The 21,813-nt window shown below is 39.9% G+C and overlaps 1 protein-coding gene across 1 annotated transcript; it reads left to right on the forward strand.

The window, feature by feature from the left end:
• Positions 1–464: 464 nt before the first annotated feature.
• LOC140482223 (interleukin-8-like) lies at positions 465–20,786 on the forward strand. The gene is made up of 4 exons (XM_072579327.1): positions 465–525; positions 11,195–11,327; positions 18,288–18,371; positions 20,361–20,786. Exons 1-4 carry the CDS (start codon positions 465–467, stop codon positions 20,404–20,406), a joined length of 324 nt encoding a protein of 107 aa, XP_072435428.1. The 3' UTR covers positions 20,407–20,786.
• The last annotated feature ends 1,027 nt before the right edge of the window (positions 20,787–21,813 follow it).

The following is a 21,813-nucleotide window of genomic DNA, read 5'->3' on the forward strand; positions in this document are numbered from 1 at the left end:
TGATTTATATGCAAGTGCATTTTAGACTTTTGTCCACTACATTAACAAGATGGGGTTTCAAGCACTCGTTTGTGAGATTAGACAATGTAATACAATTCACTAAATCTTTCAGATAAAGTTTGGTTTATTTTGTATGGTAACATAAGGCACAGGCCAAAAAAAATTACAATCATCATAGATGATTGGAGCTGTTGCAGCTGAAAAAAGCAGAAATTACTGGTAGAAATTTCTCAATGGGGTATTTTGTTAAGCAGAAATGGTCTTCAAATTTCAGAATGCACCAAAGAATACAGGATTAAAAATAATTTAAATGGAATGACGCAGTTCTTGAGACTCTGACAACATACATTGTTTACAACTTCCTCAAATCTTTCTATTAAATACAAGATCCAAATGTGCCAAACTAACATTCTGAAGTCTTCTCATTTCTGAGACTGAAAATTAGAAGAGCACCGAATTCAACAATGAAAATTCAAATGATATGTTTGCTGCTGGGAACAGTTGTGATCTGCTTCGCCACTCATGGTAAGATAGTTTCCTCCATATTATTAAAGATAATCAACAATGGGTATCTGTTTTATTCCTAATTGCTTACAGCTTCCACCTGAAAATTTTCTATTGTAAATAAACAAAGCTTTAAAATAATTGCCTAATTAAATTTATTGAAAGTTTAAAGAAAGCATTCAATGAACATATTGTATGAATTGTACTCCAAACTTCAAGGCAGCAGTTAGCTTAGGAGATTCAATTACAGTGGTGTCAAATAAATTAATTTTAATAAGCATACACATTGTTCAAATGCAAAATTCCTACTGTACAGGAATTCTGAAGTGCAGTTTGCTTCCTGTGAAATAAATTGCAATTTTTTTTTAATTTGCCTGGTTTCTTTATCCCCTGTCCCACACCACTTCTCAGTGTAGCAGACTAGTATACAAACTGTTTCCAAGTTTTAGCTAGTGTCTATGGATAAGCCCAGTTTTTCCCTTAGTGAAGAACCCAGCTGAGGTGAGCATATCCTGGAGGTTACTACAGTCAACTGTGGCCAGCTTTTATGTTAATGTGAACAAAAAAAACTTTGAAATCTGAAATTTTGTTACATGAAATAATGCCTTTGGCATCAGTAAAACAAATTTCCAATTACACAAATTCTTCCTGATAAGCTTCTGAAAGTTTGTAGAAGACTTGAATAGATACATGGACAGTAAAAGGTTTAGAAGGATACAGGCCAAATGTAGGCAAGTGAGACAAGTTTAGTTTGGGAAACTTAGTCGGCATGGATGAGTTGGACCAAAGAGTGTGTTTCTATGCTGTATAACTCTATGACTCCAAGTCGTTAAAATTAGAAGACAGGAAAGGCAAAGAACCTGTGGACTAAACATTTGAGAGTAAAAGCTGATAAAAATTTAATTGACGATTTGACCTATAGGGAGAGGTTGAATAGGCTGGGGCTGTTTTCCCTGGAGCATTGGAAGCTGAGGGATGACCTTATAGAGGTTTATAAAATTATGAGGGGCATGGATAGGATAAATAGACAAAGTTTTATTTTCCTGAGGTGGGGGAGTCCAAATCCAGAGGGCACAGGTTCAGGGTGAGAGGGGAAAAGACATAAAAGAGACCTAACGGGCAACTTTTTCACACAGAGAGTGGTATGTGTATGGAATGAGCTGCCAGAGGAAGTGGTGGAGGCTAGTACAATTGCAACATTTAAAAGGCATCTGGATGGGTATATGATTAGGAAGGGTTTGGGTGCTGGCAGGTGGGACTAGATTGGGCTAGGATATCTGGTTGGCGTGTTCAACTTGGATCGAAGGGTCTGTTTCCGTGCTGTACATCTCTATGACTAATGAAATATTATTTTTTCTCTCATTTCCACACTAGTCTATGAAAAATTCAACAGCATTCTTGATTTTCACACAAATTTTAAAAGTTAATGTCATGATTTGAGTTGGATTATTTACAATCATTAAGTTAAATACATTTGATTGGGATATCTAGTCGGCATGGACGGGTTGGACCGAAGGGTTTGTTTCGATGCTGTACATCTCTATGACTATGACTGCTTTAGTTGCCCTTCAGTGAAAGTTGCTCCAGTCCTCAAATACACACTTGGTTTCATTGTAGGTAGACTGTTCCTTTTATTTGTCTGGCAAGTGAAACATTACCTTTTGAATTTTGCTTTTACAATTTGTGACATATTCTGATAGTTGAAGACAGTTTTGTGTCTTTTACTGATATGTGACAGCAGCAGAAATACAGAAACAAGTGCAGCGGAGAAATTAAGTTGGGGAAAGGCCATCCTGTAAGGATGCATCAAGCAAATAAGAAAGGGAGCATGATTGAAAATCTTGAATTCAGATATAGCTTTATGAAAAAAAGACAGCTTTCTGGTTAAATAGCTCACAGATTAAATAGAGACAAAAATAAAGATGGAATTGTTCCTTTTGTATCTGACACATAATTTCATGGCCAGCATGAATGGAAAAGAAACAGGCCACAGGATCTGAAGTAGGGCTACACCTGAAACATCAAATTCTCCACCTCGTGATGCTGCCTGGCCTGCTGTGTTCTCCCAGCTTCCTGCCTGTCTACTTTGGATTCCAGCATTTGGGCGGCACGGTGGCACAGTGGTTAGCACTGTTGCCTCACAGCGCCAGAGATCCGGGTTCAATTCCCGCCTCAGGCGACTAACTGTGTGGAGTTTGCACGTTCTCCCCGTGTCTGCGTGGGTTTCCTCCGGGTGCTCCGGTTTCCTCCCACAGTCCAAAGATGTGCAGGTCAGGTGAATTGGCCATGCTAAATTGCCCGTAGTGTTAGGTAAGGGGTAAATGTAGGGGTATGGTGGGTTGCGCTTCGGCGGGGCGGTGTGGACTTGTTGGGCCGAAGGGCCTGTTTCCACACTGTAAATAATCTAATCTAATCTAATCTGCAATTATTTTTTGTCTCTAACTGAAATAGGCCACAGCGTTAGTTTTTGCCAGTAAACTAGTGCCAGTGTGATGCTTCCCATGTTGTTTACTGTGTCAAGCCTTTTGTCTGCCAGACGTGTTCAGAGAAAATGGGATTCCCACAACTTGCCTGCCAGCAACTCTTCAGCGGAATTTTCCCCTGTAGCCAGTTTGTGACCATAGATTGAACTCCCAGTCCAGATGAGTTCTCGAAACCGTACAACCTAGAGGAGGTCCTCCACGTGAAAACAATTGCAGGATGCCAGGTACAACAACCAAGTGCAGAGAGGTGAACAGACCCTGTTTTTCCAACCTCACAACCAAGGTTAAGGTTTTTTTTAAAAGCACTTGGCTATACCATTTTCCAATTAAAATGTAAGTTAGTTCATTTTTGCTGTAGAGACAAGGAACCAAATAAAAGGTTTATTTGATCTAAAAATAAACAGCAAGGTTATTAGTTGCTGACCCCAAGACCATTAATAATGATGTTAAGTATACAGGCTCAATGCAGTCACACATACAAAACTAAAGGGGATAGTATCCAGTTCGAAGGAAGATATAATAAGACATAGTTGAATCTTTGTGGATGTCCTTGAGGACTATGATTTTAACCTGAGACCATAGTTAAGTAATTGATTTATGAGATTGTCAGTGGTTGAGAATAATAGTTATCTTTTAAGTTCTCAGTTTCCTGATGTATCATTCTAGTCAGTGCGATCATACCTCAGAGAGGGAGAGGAAAGAAAAGAAGACAGCCTTTTCTAATCTGTTTCAATTCCATTTCCTCCACTTTTCTCCAAAAAGCTGCTTTAAATAGAAATCGGCTATCTATTCCAAAGACAGGTCATATTGGATCAGATTCTTAAGTTCTGTTTCCTTATTTACTGTTGTTGCTAGATCTGCTGAGTTTCTCTAGCTTTGTTTTTATTTCAGATGTCCAGTATATTCAGCTTTTATCAAGTAATATCTTCAGTCTGCTGAAGTTTCTTTTGCTTTTCAATCTTAATAATGATATGCAACGCATTCATTGCCAACATGTGAAGATTCTCACACTGGAACAAATCAGATCGGAGTGGAGAACATTTTCAATCCTCCTGGGTAGTTTGTGGGCTGGGCTAGTTGATTTGGTTCATTCAATGGTAAAAAATGATAATTTCAACTTCGGCTGTCTCTTACATACCCACATAGGTTTCATGAAACCTGACTGACTTGTGGGTGAAGTGATAGCTGTGGCCATTTTAAGTCAGTGTTTTTAGGTCTCTTTATAAAACAACGATATCTTGATCAACTAGGCCTGTGTGGTGAAGAATGGCAAATGGTGTTTAATTTAGATAAATATGAAGTGTTTTGGTAAGACAAACCAGGCCAGGATGTGCACAGATAACAGTAGGGCCCTGGAGAGTGTTGTCAAATAAGAGTCATAGAGGAGCAGTTACACAATTCCTTGGAAGTGGCAATAAAGATAGTCAGGATGGTGAATCCAGCTTTTGGCACATTTGCCTTCATCAGTCAGAGTCTTGAGTACAGGAGTTAGGACATCATATTATGTCTGTAAAATACATTGGTAAGGCCATATTTGGAGCACTCTGTACAATTCTTGTTGCCCTCCTAGAGGAAGAACGTTATTAAAGAGTGCCAAAAATATTTACAACAATAAACTGGGACATTTTTCCCTGGAGCATAGGTGGCCAAGAGGTGATCTTCTAGAGGTTTATAAAGTCATGAAGGGCATAGATAAGGTGACTAGCCAACGTCTATTCCCCAAGGTAGGTGAGTCCAATGCTAAAGGGCACAGGTTTTAGGTGTATATGGAACAAGCTGCCAGACAAAATGGTAGAGACAAGTAAAATTACAAGATTTAAAAGCTTTAACATTGAGTTAGGCCCCATCTACCACCCCCTGAGAAAAGGCATAGGAAGAGACTTCACCAACCCAAAGAAACCCAAAACATAAATAGAAAGCAGGAATTTTCAGCAGTGCTTCACCTGAGACCCACTGAAGATGTTACCTAGTAGGGTAATGAAACATCTGGAAATGAACCTTCAAGCTCAGTGAGCAAATTTACATCCATTTGAAAGGCACATGGAAAGAAAGAGTTTCAAGGGATGTGGGCTAAATGCAAGCAACAGGATTAGTTGGTCAAAGGAAGAGTCTGTTTCTGCCCTTTATGACTGTAAAGTGCTGAAATGCTTTTATGAAGTTCCAGATATAATATCAGGCAAAGGTTTTCAAAGTCGATCATCCATATTTAATATTATCATAAACATACATCAGGAAAAGGGAGGCGTGACGTCAAATAAAAGTGGAAGCACCTTCTCTACCATCTTTTCGAATATGAAATAAATACCTGCAAAGATGCCATTGTTGTGGGAATTCCTAGAGCTGGCAGTAGAATGGTGGGGTGGTAGGAGACAGCAGAGGTAAAAGAAAAGGGAATGCCTTAATAGAGAGGCTAGTGACTGTTGCTGAGCTCAGGCAGATAGGGAAGGTGTCTAAGCCTATATAAAGTGGTCTGACGATAGGCAATAGGAACCAATAGGTTTCTCAGTATTTGATTGTCTCCTCGCCATATTCCAACTACCCAGAAAAGCCCAAGCTGGATCCAACTGGTAACTGTCAGACTGACGACTGGGCTATTTTCAGTGTCTTACCAGCTTTGTTCCCAGCCAGTGTGGTGGGGTGAAAAACCTTGCCCCATTTCATGTTTGCTTTGCATGTTAGCAACCTGTAAGTCTGATGTTCAGTGTTCAAAACGCCCAGACTCAATTTGAGTAGGTATCATTTAACAGGCACCAGTCTGTTCAGAGCTCTCATTGCATATTTAATGAATCCAGAGAAAAGCCATATTAAAAATTACCTTAATTGAATATATCATAACACGTTGGTGAAGACAAGTGAGAAAAAAAAAGGTGAATAAGTCCAACTGAAAAGATATTTGATGGTAATAAAATTTGCAAGTATGACACTCTTAAATTTATGGTTCCCTTTTACCATTCAATCTTCCAATCTGCTGGAAAAGTCTACAAACTCAACAACTACATAAAGTCGTTATTCGAAGCTGACTCTGAAAGACATTATAAAACTACTTGCTCCGATGGGAGCCTGTGCCCCACAATCTGAGCCGTCTCTGGAATTTTAATTTTGTCCCTTTTAAGGACGTAAAAAGGCGGGCCCTGTATCGACTGCTGCTGCACACCGTCCACCTCTTCTCCCTCGTCCACCGTCCGGACACGCCTTGGCGTGCCCATTTTCCAACGGGCAGTGGAGATCCCCAGTGGAAGGCTGTCTATGTGGGAGTCTTCCCCCTTTCTCTCGGGGATCTGAGGTGGAGGGTGCTGCACGCAGCGGTCCCCTGCAACCGCAGATTGTGGTGGTTCACAGACTCCCAGCTTGTTCTGTGGTGATGTGGAGTCTGTGGACCATATGTATATTGGGTGTGGGCGTTTGCATTCCCTTTTTGATTTTCTTAAAAACATCCTCCTTTGCTTTTGGTTGCACTTCAGTCCCACACTCCTGATCTTCGGGCACCCGGTACGGAGGAGGGAGGGCAGGTCTGAAAACCTCCTCGTGGGTCTGCTCCTGGGCATGGCCAAACTGGCCATCAATAGGTCCAGGCAGCGGGCCGTGGAGGGGGGCGGTAGGGCCAACTGCCTGCCCCTCTTCCGCGGTTACGTTAGAGCCCTGCTGTCTCTGGAAAAGGAGCATGCGGTGTCCACCGACACCCTGGAGTTGTTCAGGGAGAAGTGGGCGCCGCTGGGAGTGGAGTGCATTATTTTCCCCTCCAACTCTATTTTGATTTAATCCCTGCACTCCCCTTCACTGTTTGATCACACAGCATTGCCCTTTGATGTGAAGGGCACTGCTCGTCACTGGCCACTTGGGCATTTCGTTTCTTCTTGGTGGTGGGAAAAAAAATAAAACTTCTTGCGATCCAAGCATTTTTTTGCCTCTATCCATGCAAAAAGGATGAAAAGGAAGGCAAAATATTTAGTGCCAGAGACATTTACTACCAAACCAAAGATCAGTTTTCCAACATGCTTACTTGGCGTTGATTAAATCACTTTTTACTAAACTATAAAGTGCTTTTAAGCACATTCTACTCAATCTAGCTTCTAATTAAGGGATTGGAAGTGCAGGAGGAAAAAAAAAGAGGTACAGACAAAGAGAGAGCGCTTTACATCAAGTGCCGGAACATAATCACAAGCATCCATTACAAATAATCAATAAAAGGTCCAAGTGCCTCTTACCCCTTGTGTACCAATTTATAGTTAAGAATCTAGGTTATCAACTAGGCCACATGATGTGTGATGTTGAGAAACTGGACAGTTCAATGAGTATCGTGTTATTTCTCTGAAATTGAAATCAAGAGATCAATGGCTCCTCTCTGCCCAGTCAGGTTCCTCGCTGTGGTTAGAAAAGCTCATTTACAGAAGAGGAAAGTTAAAGTTCAGAGCAACCACAGAAATATTGTTCATAATTTCTTTAAAAAAGGGAACTTGATATTTGCTTGAAACAGTGGGACATTTGAAGTATGCAGAGAATAAGGAAGACAGATATTCAACCAAATGAATAGCATTTTTCACAGGATCTGCTCAAATACATTTTACAAATCTGTAAGGCATGCTCTGTTCTTTCTGGGGTGACAACAAAAAAAGGTTTCTCAGTGAAATAACTCCACAGTGTCCCATTACTAAGTCACCATTTATTTATACCTAGAAAGTCCTTGACACTGATCCATCTCCCTCAGAGTCAACTCTCAAAATAAGCAGAACCTCTGACACTCCTGTTTATGTGTGTCAGTCAGGGCTCCCTGAGTGGACCCGATTAACAGCCCCAGTCAGGGAACTCATTTTATGGAGGTACACCTGGCGGACCCAGTTATAATCACTATACTCAGATCTTAGTTTCTCACCTGCAGACCAGTTGATTCCTTCCAAGTTAAACCTAGTAATGATTTAGGATATTTTTAAGCTCTTGAAGAATTCAGGTCATAGAACATAGAACATAGAACAATACAGCGCAGTACAGGCCCTTCGGCCCTCGATGTTGCGCCGATCAAAACCCACCTAACCTACACTAACCCACTATCCTCCATATACCTATCCAATGCACGCTTAAATACCCATAAAGAGGGAGAGTCCACTACTGCTACTGGCAGGGCATTCCATGAGCTTACGACTCGCTGAGTGAAGAACCTACCCCTAACATCAGTCCTATATCTACCCCCCCTTAATTTAAAGCTATGCCCCCTTGTAATAGCTGAAATAGGTCAGTTCTTGCTTGGTTCAGATCCTGCTGAGGTCTACACTGAAGGCAAGATGAATAGAATTTCCAAGAATTTCACTGGCAATGGGATGGAGGCAGGTGATCCTGAAGTAATCAGGTTGTACTCTAACACATTGGTGTCCCTAAACTTAAGCTTTCACTTCAGTCAACCTTAGGGAAAACAACTATCCATTTTAACTGGTATATCTTGCAATATCATACAGGGATTTAGTTCTAGATCAGAGAACGAGTGAAAGCTGCATACTGCCTGCATGTAGGAGCTCTACTGGTATTTAAGAGCCAGCATCAGGACTTCCATATGATCCAGCCTCTGGTAGAGGGTCACTTTTCGATACAAAATGGACTGCAGCAGTTCAAGTAGACCCACAAGGCTGTGAGGGAACGAGTTGTATGGTTTTGACCCAGCAACAGTGAAGGAACAGCAATATATTTTCAAGACAGGATGGTGTGTGACTTGGACAGGACTTTACAGGTGGTGCTCTCATGTATCTACTCCCTTTCGCATTCTGGATGGAAGTGGTCATGTTTGGAAGGTACTAAGAAGCCTTGGTGAACTTCTGCAGTACAGATTCAGTATGTGGCTGTGCCTAGTAGAGAAGGTACAAAACCTGACCTACTCTTGCAAAATAAGGCAGGGCAGGTGATTGAGGTAGGGCAGCATTTTGGGGCCAGTAATCATAATTCTATTAGTTTTTAAACCGTGATGGAAAAGGACAGACCAGATCTAAAAGTTAAAGTTCTAAATTGGAGGAAGGTCAATTTTGATGGTATTAGACAAGAACTTTCGAAAGTTGATATGGAGAGGATATTCACAGGTAAAGGGATGGCTGAGAAATAGAAAGCCTTCAAAAATGAGAAAACTGGAGTCCAGAGACAGTACGTTCTACTTAGAGCAAAGTTGGTAGGGAATGCTTAATGACTAGAGAAATTGAAGTTTTGGTGAGGGCAGAGCAGTGGACATGATCTATATGGACTTGTGGTTCCCCATGGGAGACTGGTTAGGAAGGTTAGATCATATGGAAAAGAGGGACAACTAGCCATTTGGAACAGAAATGGCTCAAAGGTAGGAGTGAGAGGATGGTGGTGGAACATTTCTTTTCAGACTGGAACCTGTGCCCAGTGGTGTACCACAACGATCAGTGCAGGGACCACTGCTTTTTGTCATTTATGTAAATGATTTGGATGAGAATATAGGAAGTTTGGTTAGTTAGTTTGTAGTTGACACCAAAATTGGAGATGTAGTGGACTGTGAAGAAGGTTACTTCAGAGTACAACAGAATCTTGATCTTGGGCCAATGGGCCAAGGAGTGGCAAATGGAGTTCAATTTAGATAAATGGTACGTGCTGCATTTTGGAAAAGCAAATCAAGGCAGGACTAAAACAGTTAATGGTAAGGTCCTGGCGAGATGTTATTGTATAATGGAACTTTGGAGTGCAGGTTCTTAATTTCTTAAAAATGGAGTCACAGGTAGATAGTAGAGTGAAGGCCACATTTGATATGCTTGCCTTTATTCGTCAATGCATTGAGTATAGGAACTAGGAGGTCATGTTGCAGCTGTAAAGACATTGGTTAAGCCAATATTGAAATACGGTCTAGAATTCCGGTCTCCCTGCTATATAGGAAGGATGTTGTGAAACTTGAAAAGGTTTACATGGATATTGCTAGGGTTGGAGGGTTTGAGCTATAAGGAGGTGAACAGACTGGGGTTATTTTCCCTGGAGCACGAGAGGCTGAGTGGTGTCCTTATAGAGGTTTATAAAATCATGAGGGGCATGGATAAGGTAAATAGACAAGAGGTGGGGCAGGGGAGTCCAAATCTAGAGGCCATAGGTTTAGGGAGGGAGGGGAGAGATTTAAAAGGGACCTAAGGGGCAACTTTTTATGCAGAGGGTGGTGCATTTATAGAATGAGCTGCCATAAACAGAAGTGGAGGTTTATACAATTACAACATTTAAAAGGCTTCTTGATGGGTGTATGAATAGGAAGGGTTTAGAGGGATGTGGGCCAAATGGAACTAGATTTATTTAGGATATCTGGTTAGTATGAACGAATTGGACCAAGAGACCTAGTTCTGTGCTGTTTATCTCTATGACTTGTTCATGGTATACTCTACTGCTACTGAATGACGATGGTGGAGTGACTGAATGTTCGTGGATATGGTGGCAATCAAATGCACTACTTTGTCCTGGATGTTATCAAACTTCAAGTGTCGTTGGAGCCGCACCCATCCAGGCAAGTGGACAATATTCCATCACACTCCTACCTTTATGGTAGATGATGGACAGGCCTTGGGGAGTCAGAATTTCCTGCCCCTGACCTGCTCTTGCAGACTCACATACAGTGCTCACAAGCTCTTAAACCACTGTGTATAATTCAACTTGAGGTGAGATCTTAGTACTATCAAATGTTGACCAATTTCCAATCAATGACTTTAGCATTGCTGTTTGGTCAAAAATCCCCATTTACTATCGCAAAAGGCACAGGATGACTGGTACTACTATATCATACAAATGTTGTCTATATCAAGCTTTAAATAGCTGAAATATACCAATTTGAGAAAGTGACCAAAACTAAGACCATAAATATAAGAATTGTCAATATTACTGAACAGCACACAGTCAGACTTCAAAGATTTAAATTATTTAACTAATTAAACTAATTATTATTTACTCTTAGAGCGATTAAAATGTGGAACTCATTACCACTAGGAATAAATGAGATAATTAGCATCAATGTGTTCAAGGAAAAAGTGGATAAATGAAAACAAAAAGGAGATAGAGGTATCTGGTGTGGACCACAACCACTAGTATTAAATAATTGAGCTGAATGGCTAGTTTCTGTGCTGTACATTCTATGTGCATTTTCTTTGTCGACGTAATTCATATTTTATCACTTTTATTTGGCCACTTTGAGTTTCTCTTGCTCTTGGGCCTTTTCATCTAATTCCTTCCTCTTATTACAGGCCACTGTGTGGGAATGCTAACAAACTCAAGATGCAAATGTGCGAAAGTCATCTCTAACTTCATTCATCCAAGAAGGTTTCAAGATATCAATATCTTTTACCAGGGGTCCTTCTGCAGGAAAGTAGAAATTATGTAAGTCCTGAAATAAATTGTATTTCCTTAACTGCAGCAACATTGAACTGCTCAAATCAAAACAGAATAAAAACCTTCTAAAGATAAAAGTTGAATTAATTTTGAATCAATTTTCATATAATAGAACCAGAAAACAGGACGATATAGGAGAGAGAGTTTCCAAATTTCAATGGTCAAATCTGAATCATGTTTATTTGACACATTTTGAAGCAGTCGCTGGCTGGAGGCAAATGCCTTCACTGTTCCAGTAAATGCCTGCAAATGGGCCAGAGATTTTTCAGAACAGCTGCAAACTTCACAAAGACTTAAACATTGGGCACAAGCCATTAGGCATAGCTTCCATGACAGCCCCTAGCCTTCACATATCCTAGCAATGCCAATGATGTAACAGGATGCAGATATGGCAGCACTGGCCATCTCCAACAAGACAATATCTAATCATCTCCTTCCAACACTCAACTGCATTGCCATCACTAAAACCCACACCATCAAATACCCTGACAGTATACTTGTTTCAATCTTTGAAAAATTGAGAGTATCAATCAGTATGATAGTTTAATCAGAATTTCAGTCAGGATATACGCAACAAAAGCATACAACTGTCTCAAGTTGTGGAATGAGATTCATGAAAATCATAATGATGCAACTGATCATATGATCCTGACACCAGTGACACCAGTCGAGAATAAACATGAAAAGAGAGGAGTCCTAGACATTACAATAGAGAACTGTTTTTGAGAACATAGGTACAGAAGTAAACAAAGAGAGTGTTAAATTCATAAAAGAATAGAATTTTACTTGGAGATAAAGGAAACAACAACTTGGGAGGAGAGTATATGCGCAGATACCCACAGCCCAGATCTACACCAGTCTGATAGCTCAATGTGCAGGCAGGACTTAAAGCACAATCCAGGATGACTGATGTGTGAACGGCTTCTTCTTCTTCCATTTCTTGGTGCCCAAGTCTTCTCAACTTCTCTAACCACTCTGGATTGGTTGACTAAAGTCTTCATGGAGAGATCTTTTCTATCACCAACTGCGCACAATTCCCAAAGTGTCTTACTTACATTGCTTTTCAGAGTCAGACTTTTGATTGATTTCAAAGATTCCTATAAAATGCCAAGCTTTCTCTAAATCTTGGGTTGAAAATCTCAGCTTTAGTCTCATTTATCTGCTATATGCTTCTTAAGTCTTTACACACACATTCTGGCTTCAATCAACCTGATCTCACTTTTTTTTTTCCTTACTACATCTTAAGCGGTTTGTGAGACTTGTTAACAAGCTGTTCACAATGACCATTCAGTTGAGCTGTTCTTATTCCAGAGCAGGAGATTGAACAATGATGTTGTTCACTGAATTGACTTCTTTTATATTTCCGCAGACTATTGAACTGAAATTTCTGTAGACTCCCAATTAAGCAAGGTTGAATGAAAAGCCTTAATTGAGTTTTATACCAAGGTTGTTAGCTTTAAGTAACTAGCAACTGCTGTCCCAGAGTCCCTCCATGGACCCATTTCCAGGTTACCCTCAATCATTCAGTTGGTTTGGTTTCTTGGAAAAGGAACTTTGAGCAGGTGACAATAAAACTAAAGCATTAACTAATCATTTACCTATTCCAAACTGAATAAACATATATAGATGCTAGACAATTGGTTAGTTACTAATCTGATCAAATTTTCCATCGACCAGAAACATAACTGAATCATTCAAATTGACATTATTGCAGCAAAAGCAGTTCAGAAGCTGGGAATTCTTGGGCAAATAACTCACCTTCTGGTTTCTCAAACCCTGTATGCCATCAATAAGGCACATCAGGAGACTCCTCTTTTATACTTCACCTGCTTGAATAAATCCAGTGCCAGCAACATTCAACAAGCTCAACACTGTACAGAACAAAGCAGCCCATTTGATTAGCACCCCATTCACCACATTTTAAAAGATTCCCTTCCTACATCACCTGCACACAGTGGCAGCACAGCAGTAACTTGCCTAGTTTCCTTCGACAGCACCTTGTGAACTCTCAACCATCGAAAAGGACAAGGGCACCAGAGACATGGGGCACAGCACCATCTGTGAGTTCCCATCCAAATCACATACCATTCTGATATTGCCATCCCTTCACTGCTGCCGTGTTAGGAAAAAAAATGACATTCCCTTCTTATAAGGGCTGTACCTTTATTTCCATCAGGTGACTGCAGAAGTCCAAAGGAGCTGCCCATCACCAATTTCTCAAGCGCAATTAAAGATGGACATGGCACTGTCAACATCATTAACATCACGTTAAAGAATTTTAAAATGCTGTCTTCATACATTAAACGCAGTTAGGATGCAGCTACAGAAATAATTAGGAAGACAAATGAAGTGTTGGTTTTATTGGTTTCACTGTTGCTGGGTTAATACCCTTCCTAGAAGCATTATGGCTCTAGCTACACCCCAAAGATTACAGTAACTCTGCAGTTAGGTGTGGAAAATAAGTACCAGCCTACATTTTATAAACAAATGCAGATTTCATTCCAAACAAAACAGATGAACTGACAGTAGAAATAGAAATAAGCAAGTTATGTTGCGGTGAATATTTCAGAAACATGTCTTTAGAGTGACAGGAATTGAGACCTGAATCAAAAAGTACAGCATGGTAGCACAGTGGTGAGCACTGCTGCCTTACAGCAGCAGAGACCCGGGTTCAAATCCGGGCAACTAGCTGTGTGGAGTTTGCACATTCTCCCCCTGTCTTTGTGGGTTTCCTCCCACAATCCAAAAATGTGCAGGTTAGGTGAATCGGTCATGCTAAATTGCCCATAGTATTAGATGAAGAGGCAAATGTAGGGGAATGGGGCTGGGTGGGTTGCTCTTCTGAGGGTCGGTGTGGACTTGTTGGGCCAAAGGGCCTGTTTCCACACTAAGTAATCTAATCTAATCTACAAGATGTTTAGGAATTACAGAAATCTATGAAAAGGTGGAGGAATGGCTCTGTTAGTTAATTATGATAGTGGCATAGTGTTAAACTAAATTCAGGAAACTAGGATATGGAAACAGTGGAGCTGAGAATGAACAAAGAACAAAGAACCTTATAGCACAGGAACATGCCCTTCAGCCCTCCAAGCCTGCACCCATCCAGATCTACCTAAACCTGTCACCTATTTTCTAAGAATCCATATTCCTTTGCTCCCTGCCCATTCACGTATCCGTCTAGATACATCTTAAATGACGCTATCGTTTCCCCACCACCACCTCTGCTGGCAACGCGTTCCAGGCACCCACTACCCTCTACGTGAAGAACTTTCCACGTATACCTCCCCTCTCACTTTGAACTAGTGACCCCTAGTAATTGAGTGCTCCACTATGGGGGACAAATGTTTCTTGCTATCCAACATCTCTCATGATTTTGTAGGCCTCAATCAGGTCCCATCTCAACCTCCTCCTTTCCAATGAAAATAATGTTAATCTACTCAACCTCTCCTCATAGCTAGCATCCACTATACCAGGCAACATCCTGGTGAATCTCCTCTACATCCTCTCCAAAGCATTCACATCCTTTTGGTAATGTGGCGACCAGAACCATATGCAGTATTCCAAATGTGGCCAAACCAAAGTCTGGTACAACTGTAACATGACCTGCCAACTCTTGTACTCAATACCCCATCCAATGAAGGAAAGCATACCGTATGCCTTCTTGACCACTCTACTGACCTGTGTTGCCACCTTCAGGGAACAATTGACCTGAACACCCAAAGACAAAGTCATTTATGCCAGTGGTGTAGACAGCACCTAACAGTAAACACATTGTAGAATGGAGCATAAAGGAAAAAATAATGGAGGCTTGTCAGAAAAGAACTGCAATAATTATTCTATAGATTTTAATCTACATATAGACTGAAAATGTCAGGTGTGCAAGGGCAGCTTGGATGATGAATTGAAAGAATGTTTTTAGGATAAATTTTTAGAACAATGTATTCTGGAGCTAACTAGAGAACAGGCTGTACTAGACCTGATACTGCACAGTGACACAGGATTGATTAATGATCTCATAGTGGAGACATCTTAAATAATAGTAACCATTGTATAAGTAAATTTTACAGTCAGTCAGTTTGAGGGAGATGGAAGTGGATCCAAGACTATCTTTTTAAAATAAGTAAGAGTATTATAAAGGGTATGAAAGCAGAGTTGACTAAAATAAATTGACAAATTAGGTGAAAAGATAGACATATTATAGCAATCATTTAATGCGTAAGAAAAATTTGAAGGGACAGACTCACATTCATGCTTAATAAGAAAGGTTGAAGATAGCATCAAAAATTTAAGAAAGAGATGTAATTATGAAATGACAGGCAGAAGATTGGACAGAATAATTTTGATAAAATGAAGTCATAAAAAGAGAGGAAATTAGAGTATGAGGGAAAAGCTAACCAGAAATGTGTAAACAGGTAAGAGTTTATTTAAGTATTTGGAAAAGACTGAACAACATAAGCATGGATCCTACAGAAAGTGAGTCTAGAGAATTATTACTGGAAAATAAGGAGATAGCAGACAAATTGAACATGTATGTTACATCAGTCTTCACTAGGCAGGATATAAGGAGAGGACAAAGTGAGGACTGCAGATGCTGGAGATCAGAGCTGAAAATGTGTTGCTGGAAAAGCGCAGCAGGTCAGGCAGCATCAAAGGAACAGGAGAATCGACGTTTTGGGCATAAGCCCTTCTGAAGAAGGATATAAGGATATCCCAGAAGGAGCAATAAATCAGGAAATAGAAAGAACTCATGAAAATTAGAATCGTCAATGAAGTGGTACTGAGTAAATTGTTGGAGTTGTGAGCTGACAAGTACAAAGGTCCAGCTGACAGTCATCCTCGGGTCTTAAAAGGAAGTGACTAGTGAACATAGTCGATTAATTGATTTTTGATTTTTCCAAACACTCTTAATTCAGATTTGAAAAGAACTCCATTATTCAAAACAGAGGGAGATAGAAAACAGGAAACTGCAGGTTGGTTAGCTTAACATCTGTCACAGGGAAATAAAAGCATCTATTCATAGAGAAGTTATAACAGGCCACTTAGACAAGTTCAATAATCAGACAGAGTGAACATGGTTTTGTGAAAGGGAAATCATATCGAAATAATCAATTGAAATTCTTTTAGTAAGTAACATGTGCTTTTGATAAAGGAAAACTAACAGATCTACTCTTCTTAAAATTTCCAGCAAGCATTTGATAAAGGTATTGCAGAAAATAAGAACTCACATTGTAGGGGGAAGCACATGAGTACAAACAGAAAATTGGCTAGCTGACAGGAATTGAGGAGGCAGAAATTAGTCTTTTCCTGGTTGACAAGATGTAAGGTGTGCAACAGGAATTGGTGCTGTACCTTCAACAGTTTATAATTTTTATAAATAATTTTGATGAAAACAGTGATTTCTTGTTTCTAAGTACACTGACAGCCAGTTTACTTTAGTAGTATTTTCCTGATACCTTTGTTCATTGAGTTCAAGGCGGCCAATCCTGCAATTGCTTAGTTTCGGATTTGCAGGATGAGCATAATTATCCACAGAGGAAGAGACTACCTGTGATTGTTACTTTCCTCCAAACAGCCTGCTTCGTTTTGCAATGCTATAAACATCCCAGATATTTCAACGGTCTGGTATTCCTCTCTCTAAAATATATATTTCCCCATTTAAGGAGTATAGGAGAGAATAGGGTTTGAGTCAGTTGTAACTGAAAAATCTAACTGAGATGACTTATTAATAAAACTTAACAAGCAATTCACTTTCAGTGCTACACCAAACAAACAAATGTTGTAATACAAGATGGCGGAAATCTGAAACAAAAACAGAAAAAAAGTGGCTGGAAGATCTCAGCAGGTCTGGCAGCATCTGTGGAGAGAAAGCAGAGTTTTGAGTACAATGAACTTTCCTCAGAATTCAACCTCTTCAGTTTTGAAGAAGGGTCATAACAGTAAGAAGGTAATGCTTTAGTTTTGCAAGGCCCCCGTAGACCACATCTGGAGTATTGTGTAATCTGTTGGTTCACCTTGCTCTGAAGTTGGAAGCCATTAAGAGAACGTTCATTAGACTGAGTTCAGAGGGTCACCGGACCTGAAACATTAACTTGGATTTCTCTTCACAGATGCTACCAGACCTGCTGAGCTTTTTGAATAACTTCTGCTTTTGTTTCTGATTCACAGCATCCGCAGTCTGTTTGGTTTTTGTTTATCGACCTGTGTTGGGCAGGTTGTCTTATGAAGAAATTTTGAACAGGCTGGACTTATACCTTCTGGAGTTGAGAAGAGCAAAATGTGGCTTGATTGAAAACATACAAGATGTTGAGGAATCTTGACAGGCTGAATGTGGACAGGAGGTTTCTTCTTATGGAAGAGCAAAGAATCAGGGGTTACTGTTTTAAAAATTTAATGCCCCCAAAGATTTAAAACAAAAATTAACCTATTTTTCTAATTAACATTACAAATCTGAGCAGGTGGGACTTGAACCTGGGCCTCCTGGTCCAAGGGTAGGGACATTACCACTGCACCACAAGATTTTTATCAATAAGATCTTCTCTCATTCTTCTGGATTCAGGAAAAGCCAAGGTTCACTTTGAAAGTAGTGTATACTAGTATATATAGAATCATCCATCCAGAACAGATGAGACATGACTTTTCTCAGAGTGTCACAAGTCTTGGGATACTCTTCCTGAAAAAAAACAGTAGAAGCAAGATCTTTAAGACAATGATGGATAGATTACTGGTAAGTAGGGTGAAAAGTTATCAGGAATATGCAATGTGGATTTGAGGTTATAATTAGATTATCCATTATCTTATTGTATGGAGGAGCAGGATTCTATCTTGTTTCTTGTTTATATGCTCAAATGATGCCATGACCATTTATATTAGAATACTGAATTCACCGGTTGGTGCTTTTATGTATTATTTTTGATCTTTCTGCAAGAACAACTTCTGCTTCCCTGACAGAATTACCCTTAAGGGTGGAAAAAAAGTCTGTGTCAACCCAACTACTCCATGGATAAAGAGTGTTATTTCGAACTTCAATAAAAGGTAAGACAATTCTACCAGTTACTGATGGGTCCATGTGAATAATTCAAGAGATTGCGATATCACTAGATTTAACATGAGCTGTAGTTAGATAGGATGTTGGAGACACTGGTGTTGGACTGGGATGGACAAAGGTAAAAATCATATAACACCAGGTTATACTCCAACAGGTTGAGTTGGAAGCACACTAGCTTTTGGAGCGTCGTTCCTTCATCAGGTGGTTGTGGAGGACACAATTTTAAGGCACAGAATTTACAGCAAAAGTTTAGTGAGATGTAACTGAAATTATACATTGAAAAAATACCTGGATTGTCTGTTGAGTCTTTCATCTCTTCGAATACCATGATAGTTTCACTTCTTTCATGTGTAAATCACAAAACCTTTTTAGAAAAAAAGTTGCATTCTCAGGTTAACTAACAAGTGGTGTTGAAGTTGTTAGCCCCGTGTTCTCTGGCTGTGTCATGATGTTTAGATTGATTCTAATCTAAAAAGTCAGGTAACAGTTTTACATGAATTCATGCAGTTTTTGAGCAAAGTACAATATAATTCTGCAAGTAAAAATTCACCCCACAAACGTATATATGTGTGTGTGTGTCTGGGGTGGGGGGCTGAGAGTGTATATGTGTGTGCATGAGTGTAGGGTCGTCTAAGTCTCTGAGACGATGCGTGTGGGAGTGTGTGTGTCTGTAAGGGTGCATGAAAATATCTGTGTGTGTATATGTAGGAGTGCCTGTGGGTGTGTCTACGTGTGTAGGAGTGCCTGTGTGTGTGTATATCGTGCAATGATGGCCACCTGTGGTGTGACATGAACTCAAGGTCCCGGTTAAGGCCCTCCCTATGGGTACCTAACTTAGCTATCAGCCTCTGCTCAGCCACTTTTCACTGCTGTCTGTCCTGAAGTCAGCCTTGGAGGATGGTCACCCAAAGGTCCGCGGTCGAATGCAGGTATGCAGGCAAGGATGCCCTGAGGCATGGTACATTGGGGAAACTGAACAAAGGTTACGGCAACGGATGAATGGGCACCGCACAACAATCAACAGACAGGAGGGTTCCATCCTAGTTGGGGAACACTTCAGCGGTCCAGGACATTCATAGAGATATACATCATGGAAACAGACCCTTCGGTCCAACCTGTCCATACTGACCAGATATCCCAACCCAATCTAGTCCCACCTGCCAGCACCCGGCCCATATCCCTCCAAACCCTTCCTATTCATATACCCATCCAAATGCCTCTTAAATGTTGCAATTGTACCAGCCTCCACCACATCCTCTGGCAGCTCATTCCATATACGTACCACCCTCTGCGTAAAAACGTTGCCCCTTAGGTCTCTTTTCTATCTTTCCCTTCTCACCCTAAACCTATGCCCTCTAGTTCTGGACTCCCTGACCCCAGGGAAAAGACTTTGCCTATTTATCCTATCCATGCCACTCATAATTTTGTAAACCTTTATTAGGTTACCCCTCAGCCTCCGACACTCCAGGGAAAACAGCGCCATTTTTTGCATTTTTAATCAGAATAATGTAGACAATTCTGATTAGTTATGTATTTGGTACCAGTGGTTTGACTTCATTCACATCTTCAGGAGCCATCATTCCTATCCCCTTTCCACCTAGAATGTAATACTTTACAAAACTGGATCGAACATTGCTCACTAACATACAATATTTGGGAGACTTAAGCAAATTGAGCGAACACAAACCCCATAACTGTCCATCACCAAGCTTTGTAACTATGTTACTACACTGCTCCTTGTCTTATTTGCCGGAACTTTAATTTGAAAAAGCTATTGTAAACAACTTCTTCAAAGTTTTGCAAAAGTCCACATGGACAGCATCCAGTGCGGTCTTATCGTCTTTACGAAGATAAATAAGTTCAATGTTTATGGAAAATGTATGATTTTTTTTCTCATTTCTCTAATGGTATTATTGCTTATTTATGTAATAAATGATCTGATCTACTACAATTAACATCATTTTTATATTTCCTAGACAAGTGCGAACTAAAGAACTCATTACAGAGGAGTCATCAACCTAATAAGTGAAGGCCCCTACAATTGAAATTCTACAGTTCATTAGGAGCTAAGCTTTTGCTGTTTAACATTTACTGTAAAAGTCTGCGCCATGAGAATTTGTGTTATCATTTCACTTGCTTTCACCCTAACCAGAATCGCATCATTCAGATATCTAATATAACCTCTTTGAGCAAACTGCTAACAGCATTTGATGCTACTAATGGCTTCTGACTACAAGATTTAAAGGTGTCAACATATTTTTGAGCCAATAAGTTGACAAACTGCACCATAAATGGATTTTTAAAAGTATTCTGCAAGCATCCAAAATAATTAATCTTAATTATAGTCAAAATATAAATTGATTGCAACCTCACAAATTTCACATTGGTTTTCTAAGACCATGACTGGTAGAATATTTGATTATATTAATTTCCAGTAATATTCCATTATTATGATGTGACTGGACACTGGAGAGAATTCTAAAATATTGCTCTACTGCTAGTTACACTGTGTCATTAAATTACAGACTAGCCAATTTCCACATTAGAAGATGTTTAAAGTTCATTGTTTGTGCTTCCACAACATCAGAACTACTTCATTTGGTACACATGGCATGAGAACCCAGTCAATTATCTACCTGGAGTTCTAATTTGTGTTATTTTAATTATTTTGAGATTATACATTAGTCTATTTCAGACTCTGTTATACTGATATTTCTCAATGCCTTCAGTACTGTTCACACTTGGTTTATGATACACCTTCCGGGGAACATAGGAACAGAAGTGGGCCATTCAGTCCCTTGAGCCTGTTTCACCAATAAGATCATGCCTGTTCTATGGCTTGATTTCATATATCTGTCTTTGGCTCATAAACCTTAATTTCTTTGTTAAGCAAAGATATTATGTCAGATTTAAAATTAATTACTGATCCAGCATTCAATGACATTTGTGGAGGAGAGTTCCAAACCTCTACCACTCTTTGTCCTTGAAGTGCTTCCTAACATCTCTCCTGATTGATCTGGCTCTACTTTTTAAGACTCTGCCCCAAGTTCTACAATTGTTAAATCGGTAAAAATAGTTATGATTATTTTGCTGTGTTTTCCTTTAATTATTATCTTGAAGACTTTGATCAATCACCCCTTAACCTTCTAAATTCGAGGGAAAGTGCAATTTCTCCTCAACTTAAATCCTAACGTCCAGGTCTCATTCTTGTAAAACTACATCGTATTCCCTCCAAGGCCAATATATACTTCCTAAGGTATTGAGCACAGATCTGCTCTCAATACTCTATGGCTTTGAATAGCTGCAGCATAACCTCTGTCACCTTGTACTCCAGTCCTCTGGATATAAAGGTCAGCATTTCATTAGCTTTCTTGATTATTTTTAGCACCTCTGTGATATTTTAAAGATCTATGCAGCTGAGCCTTCAAG

The sequence above is a fragment of the Chiloscyllium punctatum genome, chromosome 1 (genome assembly GCF_047496795.1).
Source record: "Chiloscyllium punctatum isolate Juve2018m chromosome 1, sChiPun1.3, whole genome shotgun sequence".
Lineage (NCBI taxonomy): Eukaryota > Metazoa > Chordata > Chondrichthyes > Orectolobiformes > Hemiscylliidae > Chiloscyllium > Chiloscyllium punctatum.